The 12,936-nt window shown below is 52.5% G+C and overlaps 1 protein-coding gene across 6 annotated transcripts in view; it reads right to left on the bottom strand.

The window, feature by feature from the left end:
- UBR4 (ubiquitin protein ligase E3 component n-recognin 4) overlaps positions 1-12,936 on the bottom strand; it is a 138,233-nt gene that overhangs the window by 37,687 nt on the left and 87,610 nt on the right. For all 6 annotated transcript variants that reach the window (XM_055574305.1, XM_055574307.1, XM_055574306.1 and 3 more), the window contains 14 exons: positions 11,656-11,805; positions 10,249-10,476; positions 9,200-9,278; positions 8,462-8,707; positions 7,303-7,471; positions 6,643-6,787; positions 5,973-6,058; positions 5,357-5,444; positions 4,909-5,102; positions 3,058-3,297; positions 2,479-2,617; positions 1,795-1,920; positions 1,555-1,683; positions 366-709 (listed from right to left, as the gene is read on the bottom strand). In XM_055574305.1, coding sequence (XP_055430280.1) covers positions 366-709; positions 1,555-1,683; positions 1,795-1,920; positions 2,479-2,617; positions 3,058-3,297; positions 4,909-5,102; positions 5,357-5,444; positions 5,973-6,058; positions 6,643-6,787; positions 7,303-7,471; positions 8,462-8,707; positions 9,200-9,278; positions 10,249-10,476; positions 11,656-11,805 — 2,363 coding nt within the window. The remainder of the gene's footprint in view (positions 1-365; positions 710-1,554; positions 1,684-1,794; positions 1,921-2,478; positions 2,618-3,057; positions 3,298-4,908; positions 5,103-5,356; positions 5,445-5,972; positions 6,059-6,642; positions 6,788-7,302; positions 7,472-8,461; positions 8,708-9,199; positions 9,279-10,248; positions 10,477-11,655; positions 11,806-12,936) is intronic.

Below are 12,936 nucleotides of genomic sequence, written 5' to 3'. Positions count from 1 at the left end.
TGAGAAATGTGTCCACAGCACACGGCACAGAGGATCAGACACCGGGGTCCTTCTGAGCCAGACCTAAGCTCCGAAGCCCTAGGCTCCACTGCTCCAGCTGTCTTCTTCTGAGGGAGTCCTGAGTCCAAGCGCCCGGTCACTCCCTTCTCCCAGCACTGGAACTCAAAAACCGCTTCCTCAGGAAACCCCCCTGGAACCAACCAGGTACAAGCCAAACACACGGCCTATTGATACAAGGGAACCTGGGCTTCACGTGCTCCTCCGTCCGCTCAGCTGCACCCTGGACAGTCCCCTGCACCCTCCAGCGCTCCCAGCACCGCCCCGCCCCCCGGCCCCCGGCCCATGCCCCTGGCGCAGGCTCTGACCGAGTCAGGAGGCACATGAGCTGGCGGACCTCCTCCCGCATGGCCGCAGAGCCTCGGCGGAGGTTGTAGTCAAAGAGCTCCCGGATGAGGCCCTGGGAGACGAGGATGTGGCGCAGGGCGGGGTTGGTGGCCAGGGCCCGGAGCAGGGTGATGCAGTGCTCCGTGACGGCCGAGGCGCAGCCGTAGCACTTGGTGGAGGACGTGTGGCCGCAGCCCAGCACGGACAAGGCGCGGTACTGGCTGGCCGTGAAGGTGGGCTGCACCGAGCTCCGGGAGGACTTGGTGGCCGCTTCCCTCTGCTGCAGGTCGTATTCCAACAACTCTTTTCGTGAAGCGAAAACTTTCTGAGGGGGAAAAAAAAAGACAAAGGAGAAAAAAAATTCAGCAATTAAAACGAGGAGGAAGAAAAAGGAAGCTAATTAGAAATCAGCTTTGGTTTGAAGAGCACTTTACCAGTATTATCTAATTTAACCCTCTCAGTGACCTTAGCCTGGCAGCTCAGTTGGTGAAGTATGTGCCTGCAGTGCAGGAGACCTGAGTTCGATCCCTGGGTCGGGAAGTGCCCTGCAGAAGGCAATGGCAGCCCACTCCATTACTCTCGCCTGGAGAGTTCCATGGACAGAGGAGCCTGGTGGGCTACAGTCTATGGGATCACAAAGCACTGGACACGACTGTGCAACTAACTTTTTTTCAATGACCTTAGCAGCTAAGATACTTTGTCCCCGTTTTACAGAGGAGGAAACAGCTTAGAGAGGCTGGCTTGACCAAGGTAAGGGGCACTCTAGACCTCAGCGTCTGATCACAGGCATACGTCCTTAACACCCACATAATGCTTTCTTTAAAGAATAAAGTCAGGAATACAGGCACATGGAGTGAAGATGGCCTACCAGCCACTTCGGGGACAAGGACCCTGGCTGCTCTTGTCTGCAGCCAGTCTTCCATCCCATGGGGGTGAGGTCTGTAACATACCACCCACCGATGTGACTGATCAAGAAAACCTGATCTACAATAATCTCCATTTGATTCTCAGCGTTCTGGTAAGAACTCAGCTTTCTACCAAGCACCCGAAACTGCAGTAGGTGAGCAGCTGTGTGGCTGGCGCTTAACCGCAGGGGGAGAGCAAAGAACTGCTTTGAAAACAATGTCGATAACACACAGCAAAACGCACTCCAGCCACTCCCGCCTGTACCTGGATGATTTTGGAGAGTTCGTCAAAAGAGCTCTTGCAGTCTCCGCAGTACTCCTGCGCCAGCTGCAGGATGTAGCGGTTCACGCTGGCCGAAGTGGAGCTGATACCCCCGGAGGTTCCCGAGTCGTCCTGCAACCCAGAGGGAGGCGGTCAGCCTTCCCCCGGGAGATGGCCTCGCCCGGGGCCAGTCTCTGCCTCTGACCCAGAACGCTCTCCCAACGCCCCTGTCACCCGGATTACCTGCGGCTTCTCAGGAGCTGCTTCGTTCACTTTGCACAGCAGGTTCTCCAGCTGCGGCCGATGTCCCATCAGCTGGTGATACACTCGGTCAGCTTTGTCCAGAAGCGTGTTGATGTTGGACACGGCCTAGACAGGAAGAGGCGGGGAGTGCACGCGGGCTCGTCAACACTGAAGGTTCCCCTCAGTGACCCGGTCGAGCACCGTGTTTCACGCGGTATTTCTACTCATGGCAATAATCCTGTGAGGTGGGCACGCAAGGTGTATGACACACATCCAAATAAACCACGCTGAGGGCAGGGACTTCCGCCAGGTCACACAGTGTTAAAAGCACAGGGGGAACGGAACGTTCCTCCTTCTGACTCTGGAGCTAGACGCCACTCCGCTTTGCCCGGCTGCCGCTGCTGCTGACTGTGCTGACAGCCCCCTGCCCTGCCCTCCCACCCGCAGCCCCGCCACGCCACGTGCCGCTTGAGGCACTCTACTTCCATTACCAACATGTCTCCAAAATTGTACCCGAAACACGTGTTCCAATCCATCTTATTTGTTGCCACTCAAAAGCTTAGCCCTGAAAACACGCTGAGCCAAGAAGACTTGGGCGAGAAGGAAAAGCATGCTGCCCACACCAGCTCGGCCCCCAAGCTCCGAACAGAGCCCGGCATGGGCCTCGCACAGACGTGGCCTCACCTTCTTCCGGTCTTCCTCATTCTCAATGGGGTCCACTGCGCAGCAGGGCTTGGCGTAGAGCATGAAGTCGAAGCGAGCGTATTTACAGAAGCCACAGGCGTTGCACAGGAAGGGGTCCTTTTCGTCATAGTTGATGGATCTGAAACCCCAGAGTACAGGTCAGGGGGCAGCAGAGGGCGGAGGGGAGAGGGAACACACGCGCCAGGTCTGCAGACGCTGGGAACCCTCAGGCTCTCACAGGGGCAGCAGAGGGCGGAGGAGAGAGGCAACACACGCGCCAGGTCTGCAGACGCTGGGAACCCTCAGGCTCTCGCAGGGGCAGCAGCAAACGGGCGGGCACGACTCGGGCGACCAGGCGACCAGGCGCCGAAACAGAGCCCGGAGCCAAACTCGGGAGCCTACCCCCACCCGCCACCCACCACTCTCCCCGGCCCTGGCCTCCTCTATCTGTGAACTCCACGCTCTAGATGCCCATGATCCTCCACCGTGAGGGCACCACACGGCGGAACTGCCCACACTGAGACTCTTCCTGAAACATACAAGGGATGCACCTGACCTGGGAGACAAGGGCTCACTCACCTGCATTTGTGACACTGGTAGACGTTCTCCCCACAGTTGCCGCAGACCCCGGGGTTGGCGGGCACCGAGGCACTGCAGCGCGGGCACTGCAGGGTCTCCGTGGAGGCCTGGTAGTTCTCGTAGAAGTCTGCGAACTCAATCATCAGGTTGGAGGCCACGATGGGCAAAGGCAGGTCGATCTTCACCTCTGTCTGCCCAGGCGTCAGCTGAGCCTTCTTGGCTTTGTGCCAGCGCGCCGGCCTAGGAGAGACGGTGTCAGACAGACGGGGAGAGGGCCCGAGAGACTCTCACAAGACCCGCAGCAACGACAGTCTGATGAGACGGAAAGAAGACTGTGCCTTCGTGCTCTCCCGAGACAGTGAAATGGTTATTCCAAGGAAAGGGACTCTGACAAATAAAAGCAACTTAATTTTAAAGATACGTCTCCACTATTCTTTCTCTCTTGAAAAAAAGGGTAGAACATACAGGCGTTTTAAGACATTATATATGATAATTTCTGAGATTCCAGAAAAACAAGGGAATGTACATCAAGGGAAGACCTTACTCTGAAAGTATGCCACGCTGGAGCCTGGACTCCCAAGAGGCTCCATGATGCCAGAAGTTGACTGCTATAAGTTCCTATCATGGCAACTACCTTGGAAGGATAAAGCTCAGGTTGCTTCAGAGAGGCAGAGGGACACACCAGGATCCAGACCACGTGCCAAGAAGAGTCAGAAAGAGTAAAGGCGTGTGATAATTTAGAGGTAATTATATTAATACAGTTAAGAGCTAATGTTTACTGAAATTTTACTATGTGTCAGGCTCTGTTCTCAGCATTTCACATATGCTAACACATTTAATCCTTAAAAGAACACCCTGAAAGTAGACTTCTCTGCATTTTACAAATAAGGAAAGAGAGGCTATACAAATTCTCCAAGGGATGTGAACCACAGTCTCATTCCAGAGTGTGAGGGCTTTACTAGCAGCTGAGCTAACTCTGCACAACACAAACCAAATCCACCTGCTCCAGAGGGGACTGGGTCATCCCGGTGAGCAGCTTCTACCTGCAGGTCACCAGTGTTAACCATGCTTTTCAAAGGACAAAACCTGCTTTAAAAAGCAGAGCTCCCGGAGGCCGTTTGCTCACGCGGTACATGCTAGCTTTATTTCGCCTTCAGAGTAATACTAATACTTCCATGCTGAGCACGGAGCAGCACTCACTGCAAGTCCTGGCATTCCAGCAGTCTCTACCCATATTCTCTGCCCAAGAGCAACGCCTGAGTCTTCAAGTGGTCTGTCTCAGTAAAAGTCGACACGAACCCAAGCTAGTGCCTTCTTTGGCCCATACACACCAGGCCTCGTTTCAGACGTCAGGACAGATAAGCTAGAAAGATAGGTAGCATACGTAGCTACATATGTCTACAGTGTCAGCATATGTAGACAAAAGGCACCACGCAGAAACGGAAGGACTTCATACTACAGAAGGTCCTTGAGAACTGCTGCCCGCTCGGTGAGCAAGAGAACAGTGTCTCAATCTAACAAACAACTACTTCCCTGCAGCAGAGTCTACGTGAAAGCAGAGCCGCTCTGCTAGCACGGGTGTGAGAAGCCTGGAGCCCCAGCGCTCAACATCCCTTCAGGCTGCTGCAGAGCTCAGACGTCGAGGGCTCCACGGACACGATTTCAAAACAGCCCCCGCCAGCACCCTTAAGAGCTGGCACTGCACTTGTCCCCAGCCACGACCAGAGCCGCAAGAGCACACACTAGGCTCCCGGGAATGTGCCGCCTGACGGGACCCCGGCCATCAGCGCCGAGACCAGGCGCCGAGCCTCACGGGCCTGCTGCCCCTCTCCAAGACTGAAAAGCCCGTACTTGTTTTTCAGCTCCACAATGGCCTGCACGGTCCGGTTGTTGTAGTAGAGGTTGATAGTGCGCACCATCTTGGTCCGTTTCAGGTCCCCAATTTTCACCGTCACTTTGCTGATGGTGTGGCTGCCGATGAGCTTCACGACCTGCTGGGTGGTGGTGTACCGCGTGTCCACTTTAATGGAAGACAGCTTGATGTACTAAACGTAAAGGCATGCACAGAACACTGCGTTAGTGCAAGTAACAGCTCATCTGTCCTCTTCAAAACTATCCATGTAACCCACTCTTTGTCCATGGATGAAATTCTGATTTAAGGTAGCTGGTCAGGTAAGAATTCACACCACTCTGACCCACCACTGGGAGAGGGACACCCAAGCAGTAACATCAGTCTCTAGAAACCAGAGACCCCCCGGCCCCAGAAGCCAGGACTATCCACGTGAGAGATATCACTTACACAAAACGGCACTTCTGGATTATTACACACCAGGCAGGGATCACTCTCCAGGTAATAGCCATCAAACTCCACCAGGCCAGACAAGGTGCTAAGGAAGAAAGCAGTCTCAGCATTAAATTTTCATTTTAGAAAGCATGGAGCTTCACAAAGAAGTCAAAAGAAAATCATGGCTCACTATTCCCCAAGGCAAGCCCCACCCCAGTGAAAACACAAGGAAATGTGAGATATCCCTATTTCTGATCTGTTCTGAGGTCAGGGGAATCCTAAATGTTACATTAAAATTTGACTCAAGAGTCACAACTAAATTTACTAAAAATCATTAAATTGTATACTTGAAAAGCGTACATATTGTTGTGTGTAAATTATATCTCAATAAAGTTTAGAGGGGGAAAAAAAAGAACAGTTGCTAATACACCAGGGAAACAATAAAAGATTTTAATCAACACTGTCTTCCAAAGGTTTTTTTTTCTTTTAAATGCAGCTATTTCCTGTAAACCATGTGATTCAGACTTAGACCCTTGAAACTAGAGACCTTCGTAACAAGCCAATCAGCGTGGAAACAGCAATTGCACTGTTGACTGAGCCTCAAACAGAAAGAAAGCAGAAGAGAACTCACTTGTAAATGTTGGAGTTGGGATGGTTGGTAAGAATATGGTTTTGAGTCCGAAGAATCTCCACAGCTTTCTGTGAATATTCTTTCAACTGAAAACAGAAGTCAACAGAGGACCAGAGTTAAAGCCCAAGGGGAAGTCTTACTAGAAAAGACTTTTCTCCTCTGCTTTCCAGCTGCTACTGCCCTGGAAGTACCAGCCCTCATTCAGAATCACGCAAAGCTGAGCCTAATTCCTAATCGTTTAAAGGATTCTATCTCCTTTAGACGTTTCCACAGTCTTAGTAGCAGCCATCTTTTTACAGCTTGTGGAGAAAGAGAAATGTTGTTATTATGGAGAAGCTATGAAATGATTATCTCGTTGCAGAAATGCTTTTGGGTGTGTGATCAGGATAGCCAGGACAACCAGAGGACCACTTTTCTCCCCAAGCAACTTTAATGAGATGCATTTTCTTCCCCACTTTATCTACGTCTACTGGCTAAGCCAAATTCAGATTGTGCTTTTTTACTAGTGTGTATCTTCTAGGTGACATACATATTGGGAGTGCTCAATACATACTTAAAAAGAGATTTCACCCATATACCCCCATGTAGGTTAGTCCTAACATTCTTAATTCAAGAGAAAAGAAAGTTAAATGTGGCAAGTAAGCCTTTTTGACCATCAATTATCTGTTACCTTCTTCTCTGTCTGTGGGGTTTTCAGGGAGAAATATCCCAGTAGGTCCACAAACTGGGCAGCCTTGCGACCATAGGCTGGGAGTTCTGGCCATATGGACCACATCAGGTCTAGCAGCAGCTCCTGTTGAGATTTGCTAGAGTTTCTGGAGATAAATGACAGTTCATTTTATCAGTAGCAAAAAAGCCCGAGGGGTTCCTTCATTTTAATCAACAAGGCCCAAGCACTGTTTTGGTGATGTACCTCTTTCCCCACAGCTATGGGTTAAGTCTGAATGGCGCTACCGCTCTTTGGACAATCCACCCAAACAGATCCAGCACAATCCTTTCCTGTCTTCAGAAGGTGGTTTACTCCCATTTTCCGACATTACTCAAGGGCAAAAACTGAGTACTGTTAGCCTAAAGACTCAAGTCTGGTCTTTTAACAGACTTTTAAACATAGTCTTCTTGGTGGACAACAGTTCACCTCTTCCTTCTGACATCAGTTTAATAGCTAAGAAGCAGACAACTTGATGAAGAAATCTGCAATAGTCAAGAGGATTCCGACTGGTGTAAATGCTGACACGGCACCGCAGGCGCGCGCCATGGAGACAAGACAGAAGCGCACCACGCGCTCTGGCCCAGCCCCACGCGGCCTGCCGAAGCCAAGCCCCAGGCCCACCTGTAGATGTGCAGAGTCAGGCAGTGGGCCTGCCAGCGCACCGAGGAGGAGTTAGACTCCAGGAGGAAGCAACGCAGGAACTGGACCAGGGTCTCCTTGTCCGCAAATTTGTTCAGCTGGTTCACCAAAGCTGTGCACAGCTGGTCCTCTTGGCTGCCTGAGCTCTCACCTGCAAGATGAGAGCAGGGCTGAGGGCTGAGGAAGAAGTGGTCTAGGGTCCTCAAGTGGAGTGAGAGCGGATGCGGTCTCTTAAAAGTTTTCGCCAAAACGGTTATAATTTGAAAACAACTTTGGATCCCCTGGAGAAGGGACAGGCTACCCACTCCAGTATTCTTGGGCTTCCCTGGTAGCTCAGCTGATAAAGAATCCACCTGCAATGCGGGAGACCTGGGTTCGATCCCTGGGTTGGGAAGATCTCCTGGAGAAGGGAAAGGCTACCCACTCCAGTATCCGGGCCTGGAGAATTCCATGGACTGTATACTCCATGAGGCAACAAAGAGTCGGACACAACTGAGAGACTTTCACTTTTCAGTTGTTTACTAGGGGACAAACAGTCAGCCCCAAATAAAATAATGCCACCAATCAAAGCAGAGGATAAACCTGGCCCTGAACAAAGGCAGTCACGCTGAAGGACTTTCCTTTCAAAAGCCTGCCACCTAATGCAGTCAACATTCCTACAGACCTGCGCAGAGGCATCTGAATAATTAACGGGGGAATGTGCACCATCTCCACACCTGTCTCAGGCCTCCAAGGATCATGAAAAGCAGGGACACAGCAAAGCTTTCACCTTTCTGATGGCAAGGAGTCAGCTAAAGATGACTACAGCATCCATCTATAAAGCACCTGGCAGCTTACGAGGCACAGTTACTAACTGACACAGCTCCATTTAATGCTGACAATCGCTCCACCCGGGGCTGGTGAAAATATTCAGCGCACCTCTGGCCTTTCCCGTTACACACACTTGCCATGGGAAGTCACACTCTTTACGGGGTCACCTTGAACCTAACTCAAAATGAGACCAAGAGCAGGCCCCGGGGGGCACCTGGGTCTTAGGTCTCTACAGATGAGGGTGAAAACCCTTTCAGAGGAAGGGGATAAACGGTGTGCTCCCAGAGAGATGAGAACACATCACCCTCATCACCAAGGAGGTGGTCCTTACCCTCTTTCTCCTTCTCCTTCTCCTCCTTCTTGCTCTTCTTCGTGGACGACTTGGGCTGAGCCGCGGCTTGTCCAGAGCTGGCGGCCGCGGGGGCAGAGGACGAGGAGGTGCTGGAGGAGCCTGCTGAGGCCGCCAGCGCAGCAAGCACCTTGCTGCCACACAGGGCACAGGAGAGCAGCTGTAGCAGCACGGGGGACACCCCCTCGTCCACCAGGAAGCTGACTTGCAGGAGGAAGTACAGGACAGCTGCGGGCAGAGGAGAGGGGGGCTCAGCTCCACGCGGCTCACACAGGCACGGGGCGGCTGCTCCAGACACCAGGCTGCCCCCCTCCTCCTGGCTGCCTGCCCAAGGGCTGCACGGGGGGTCACCCAGAAGGGTTCACAACTGTGGAGACCCTGACGAGTCCTGCAGCAACGACTCAGAGACTGGCTCCCAGCCCCAACTTCTACGAAGACAGTGACTCTCCTCATCAGCGGATCACCGGATACCTACAGCAGATACTGCTGACCTTCCAGCAGATACCTACCCTGTGCCCCCACAGCACCCCCATTCTCTCTACGGGCCCTTCTCAGTCTTGGAGGTCTTGTCTTCTTTGCTGGGCAGAGTGCTGTCTGTCTAGCTTGCTCATGGCTCTATCTCTAACACCCAGTTTAATGCTTGGCCTACAGGGGCCTCGATGAATAGTTCTTGAAGCAATGAACGAATGAAGAGCAACCAAGTGGAGAGGCATTGCTTACAGTCGTCCTTGATGCAGAACTTCTGCCAGTTGACGGTGCGCTGGGCAGCAATCTCCGCACAGGCCTTCAGGTGTTCCATCTGCAACAGAAACCGAGCAGAAGCAATGACCCACACCTGCTGCCTTCAGGGTCCTCTCCCCGGCTTTGGGTTATAGACCCTTGTCCTCTGTGCGAGGTTGACCCTAGTAAACCTAGGACCGAGGCCCGCACGTTCCGGCCCCTACTGAGCCCCCTTCATTTACCGCCCCACCTCACAAAGGCCCTTTGTTTTCAGGGGTCCTTCAACCCCTGAAATAATGCAGCAGCAAAGGTAGGCTTGGACCACAAACACTATAATCTAGTTTATTTTTTTTTTTGCTAAGAGCACTATAGTAAGAGCCCTGAACTGCTGCTGCTGCTAAGTTGCTTCAGTCGTGTCCGACTCTGTGCGACCCCAGAGACGGCAGCCCACCAGGCTCCCCCGTCCCTGGGATTCTCCAGGCAAGGACACTGGAGTGGGTTGCCATCTCCTTCTCCAATGCATGAAAGTGAAAAGTGAAAGTGAAGTCATTCAGTAAGTGTCCGACTCTTCATGACCCCATGGACTACAGCCTACCAGGCTCCTCCGTCCATGGGATTTTCCAGGCAAAGAGTACTGGAGTGGGTTGCCATTGCCTTAGGAGTCTTTAATACTGAAGACGTTCTTTCTAGATTTTCCTATGCAATCATGCAATCTATACCCCAAAGTCAAACAACTGGTATTAGGTGGTAATACATCATTTCTGTAGTATTCCAGGACAAAAACGAGAGATGCACAAACCATGGGTTGATCCTGCCCACAATGTGAGCAAATGACACAGTTAGTCAACCCTTCTCATGACAGAGGAACCACTGCCCAGCGAGGGCGGACACAGGGAGGGGAAACTGCAGACCCTGAAGCCAATTACGTGTGGTACAGCAGTCGGGTACGATGGATCGACCCTGATCCGGGAAGCCCTGTGTGCACGGCTCCATCCTTTGACCACCTGGCCAAGCCTCTCCCTGTCCCCCCACCCCCGGCACGGCCGTACCAGGCTGATGAGTGTGTCATACTGCAGGGCGGAGCCGGAGCTGGCCGTGACCACACTCGCCCGGAGGAAGATGCCCTGCTCCTCGAGCAGCTTCTTGATCCCTCGCACGTGGGAGTCCAGGGTGTGCAGATCGCGGAGCTGGCGGTACTTCTCCTTTGACCCACAGATGAAGAGCAGAAGTTTGCGGACTTGCCGGCGCACAAATGGAGTCTGCTGGATCATCAGGTACTTGAGAGGAGAGACAACACAGAGTCAGGGACTCAGGGACTGTATCCATACCGGCCATGGCACCCTGGACTTCAAAAGAAAAAAACCATGAACCAAGCTACTTCCTCACAGTTGAGCTAGCTTTTGTATTCCTTACAAGGACCAGGAGAAAGAAAAACATTAAAAAGGGAAAAACGGCAATATTCCTGCTATTCCTCGTGGTAGTACTTAGGAATCTACAAGGAAGCTGGTCTCCACTCCAGTCCGCCCAGAGTGAAACTACAAGGAAAAAACTTTCAGAATCTTTCAGGTTAAATAGAGGGGAAAAAAGTTGGGTTGTTGTACCTCTACAATTTGAACTGGTCATTTGGGGTTTGCTAACATTATTCTTGTGGAGTTAACCCCAGGCGGGCTCTGTGGGTTACTTAGCCACGTTCCTCCAGGCTCCAGCCTGCTCTGCGGTGTGCGGTCCAGAACCAGGCTGCCCGTGCCGCTGCTCTGCAGCAGCCCCCTCTGACGCCCTGCCGGCGGGGAGCACGGGATGAGGACACCAGGGAGCGGGAGGAGAGAAGGCGCCTGCGCCTGCGCCTGCCCGTCCACCCGCTGTCCCCGCGGCAGCCCTGCACCCTGCAGCCTCCAGCGTCTCCACAGCCAAGGACTGGCCAAGTCCAGGCGGTCCTGCTCCTGGGCTTCTTCCAGAACTCCCAGAGTCAGCCACCTCACTCCCCTTCAGAGCTCCTGCAGTCCCACAGCAGCCCCCGCCAGATGCACCAGGGCTCTCCTCTTCCCTGGCAGGATTGCGGCAGCTGCTTCCCACAGTTACTACCTTTGTGTTACCTCAGTGTTCCCTTGTTATCTTCTTGGTTCTTCAGTGGCTGTTTAACCAACTCTGTATATTAAAATCTCTCAGTTCACTTAACTAGTATACCTTCTGTTTTCCAGACAGAGTCCCAGCTATTAAACATGGCCATCGTCACCACGTGTGGGGGATGTTAAAGGTACAGAATCAGACGCTAAAGTGGATGGCCTGTTCTGACACACAGCTCCCACGGCGTCACCATATGGTACGCTCAGGAGGAGCACGACCTCAGTGGTGGGAGGGGCTCTGCTGGGGGAAATACCACGTGCGAGTTGGGGTGCAAGGGGCCCACAGAGGCAGTCATAGTCCATGTCCTCTCCTCGACTGGGACCCTCACTTACCTCTGAGAGAAAGTAAAACCATGAGTGATCAAAGACAGGAGGTGGGATTCGCGAGTTGGTGTCGGCGATCTTTTTGATTTGGTACGGCAGTCTCAGCACCATCTCCGTCAGAAGCTGAGTATAGGCCTCGAACACATCAGCAGCATGGCCCTGGGGAAGAACACGTGTGGAAAAGCCATGACTGAGGCTCTTCCGTGACTGCAGCCAGGAGAAAGGCTGGTCTGCTCCACAGGAACACGTTATGATGGAGACAGTAAATGGCGGCCTCCAAAGCTGGAGCCGTCGCTGACTGACAGTTTAGTTCCCAAACCCGGAAGACCCTGGGCTCTGGGGCAATTCCATCACATGCAGAGCTTAGAGTGGCAACAGATCTCACCACGCTTAAAAGTTCTAACATTGCACTCTGGTTTTTGACACTGGATTGATTTTACTCTGCTTACACAAAAATCAGAGCTAGAACAGGAAAAAACTGAAGAAAGAGTAAAGGAAAAGGATGTCTGACTTTCTATGAGAGATGTATTCCATTCCCTAGAACCAAAGCTTTCCAAATACGAACCAAATACGATGATGATCGTACTTCTGTAAGAAACAGGGTGTCAAGGATCACTGGGAGACTCGTGGACGGGGGAACCATGGCTACCCTACAAACCGTGTGCTCCCTGAGAGTCTGCAGAGTCACTGTGCCCTGCAGTCAATCCCCAGTTGCTATCAGATCTGTACCAAACACTGGAAGTGTGAAGAGGAATAAAACAGGGGCGTGATGTGAGCCTGGAGGGGAAGACCCCACATGTGTGGTCAGGGTGCTCTGGGACCCAGGGAAAGGCTCAGACTGGAGCGTGGCAAAGTGTATGCTGTGGAAGGACCCAGTGTGTGAGCTGCGTCTTAAAAAGTGAAAAGTGAATGTCACTCAGTCGTGTCCGACTCTTTGCGGCCCCATGGACCATACACAGTCCATGGAATTCTCCAGGCCAGAATACTGGAGTGGGTAGCTGTTCCCTTCTCCAGAGGATCTTCCCAACCCAGGGATCAAACTCAGGTCTCCCGCATTGGAGGCGGATTCTTTACCAGCTGAGCTACCAGGGAAGCCCAAGAATACTGGAGTGGGTAGCCTATGCCTTCTCCAGGGGGTCTTCCCGACTCAGGTATCAAACCGACGTCTCTTGCATGGCAGGCAGATTCTTTACCACCTGAGCCACCAGGGAACGCCTTGGAACTGACGAGGGACAGAAGGGATGCAGAAGGAGAGGAAAGAACTTCAGAAGGGCATATACCCTGGGGGAG

Source organism: Bubalus kerabau, chromosome 3 (assembly GCF_029407905.1).
Source record: "Bubalus kerabau isolate K-KA32 ecotype Philippines breed swamp buffalo chromosome 3, PCC_UOA_SB_1v2, whole genome shotgun sequence".
NCBI classification, from domain to species: Eukaryota; Metazoa; Chordata; class Mammalia; order Artiodactyla; family Bovidae; genus Bubalus; species Bubalus kerabau.
The sequence above is the reverse complement of the archived record's forward strand: the minus strand, read 5'-3'. Positions and strand labels throughout refer to the sequence as shown.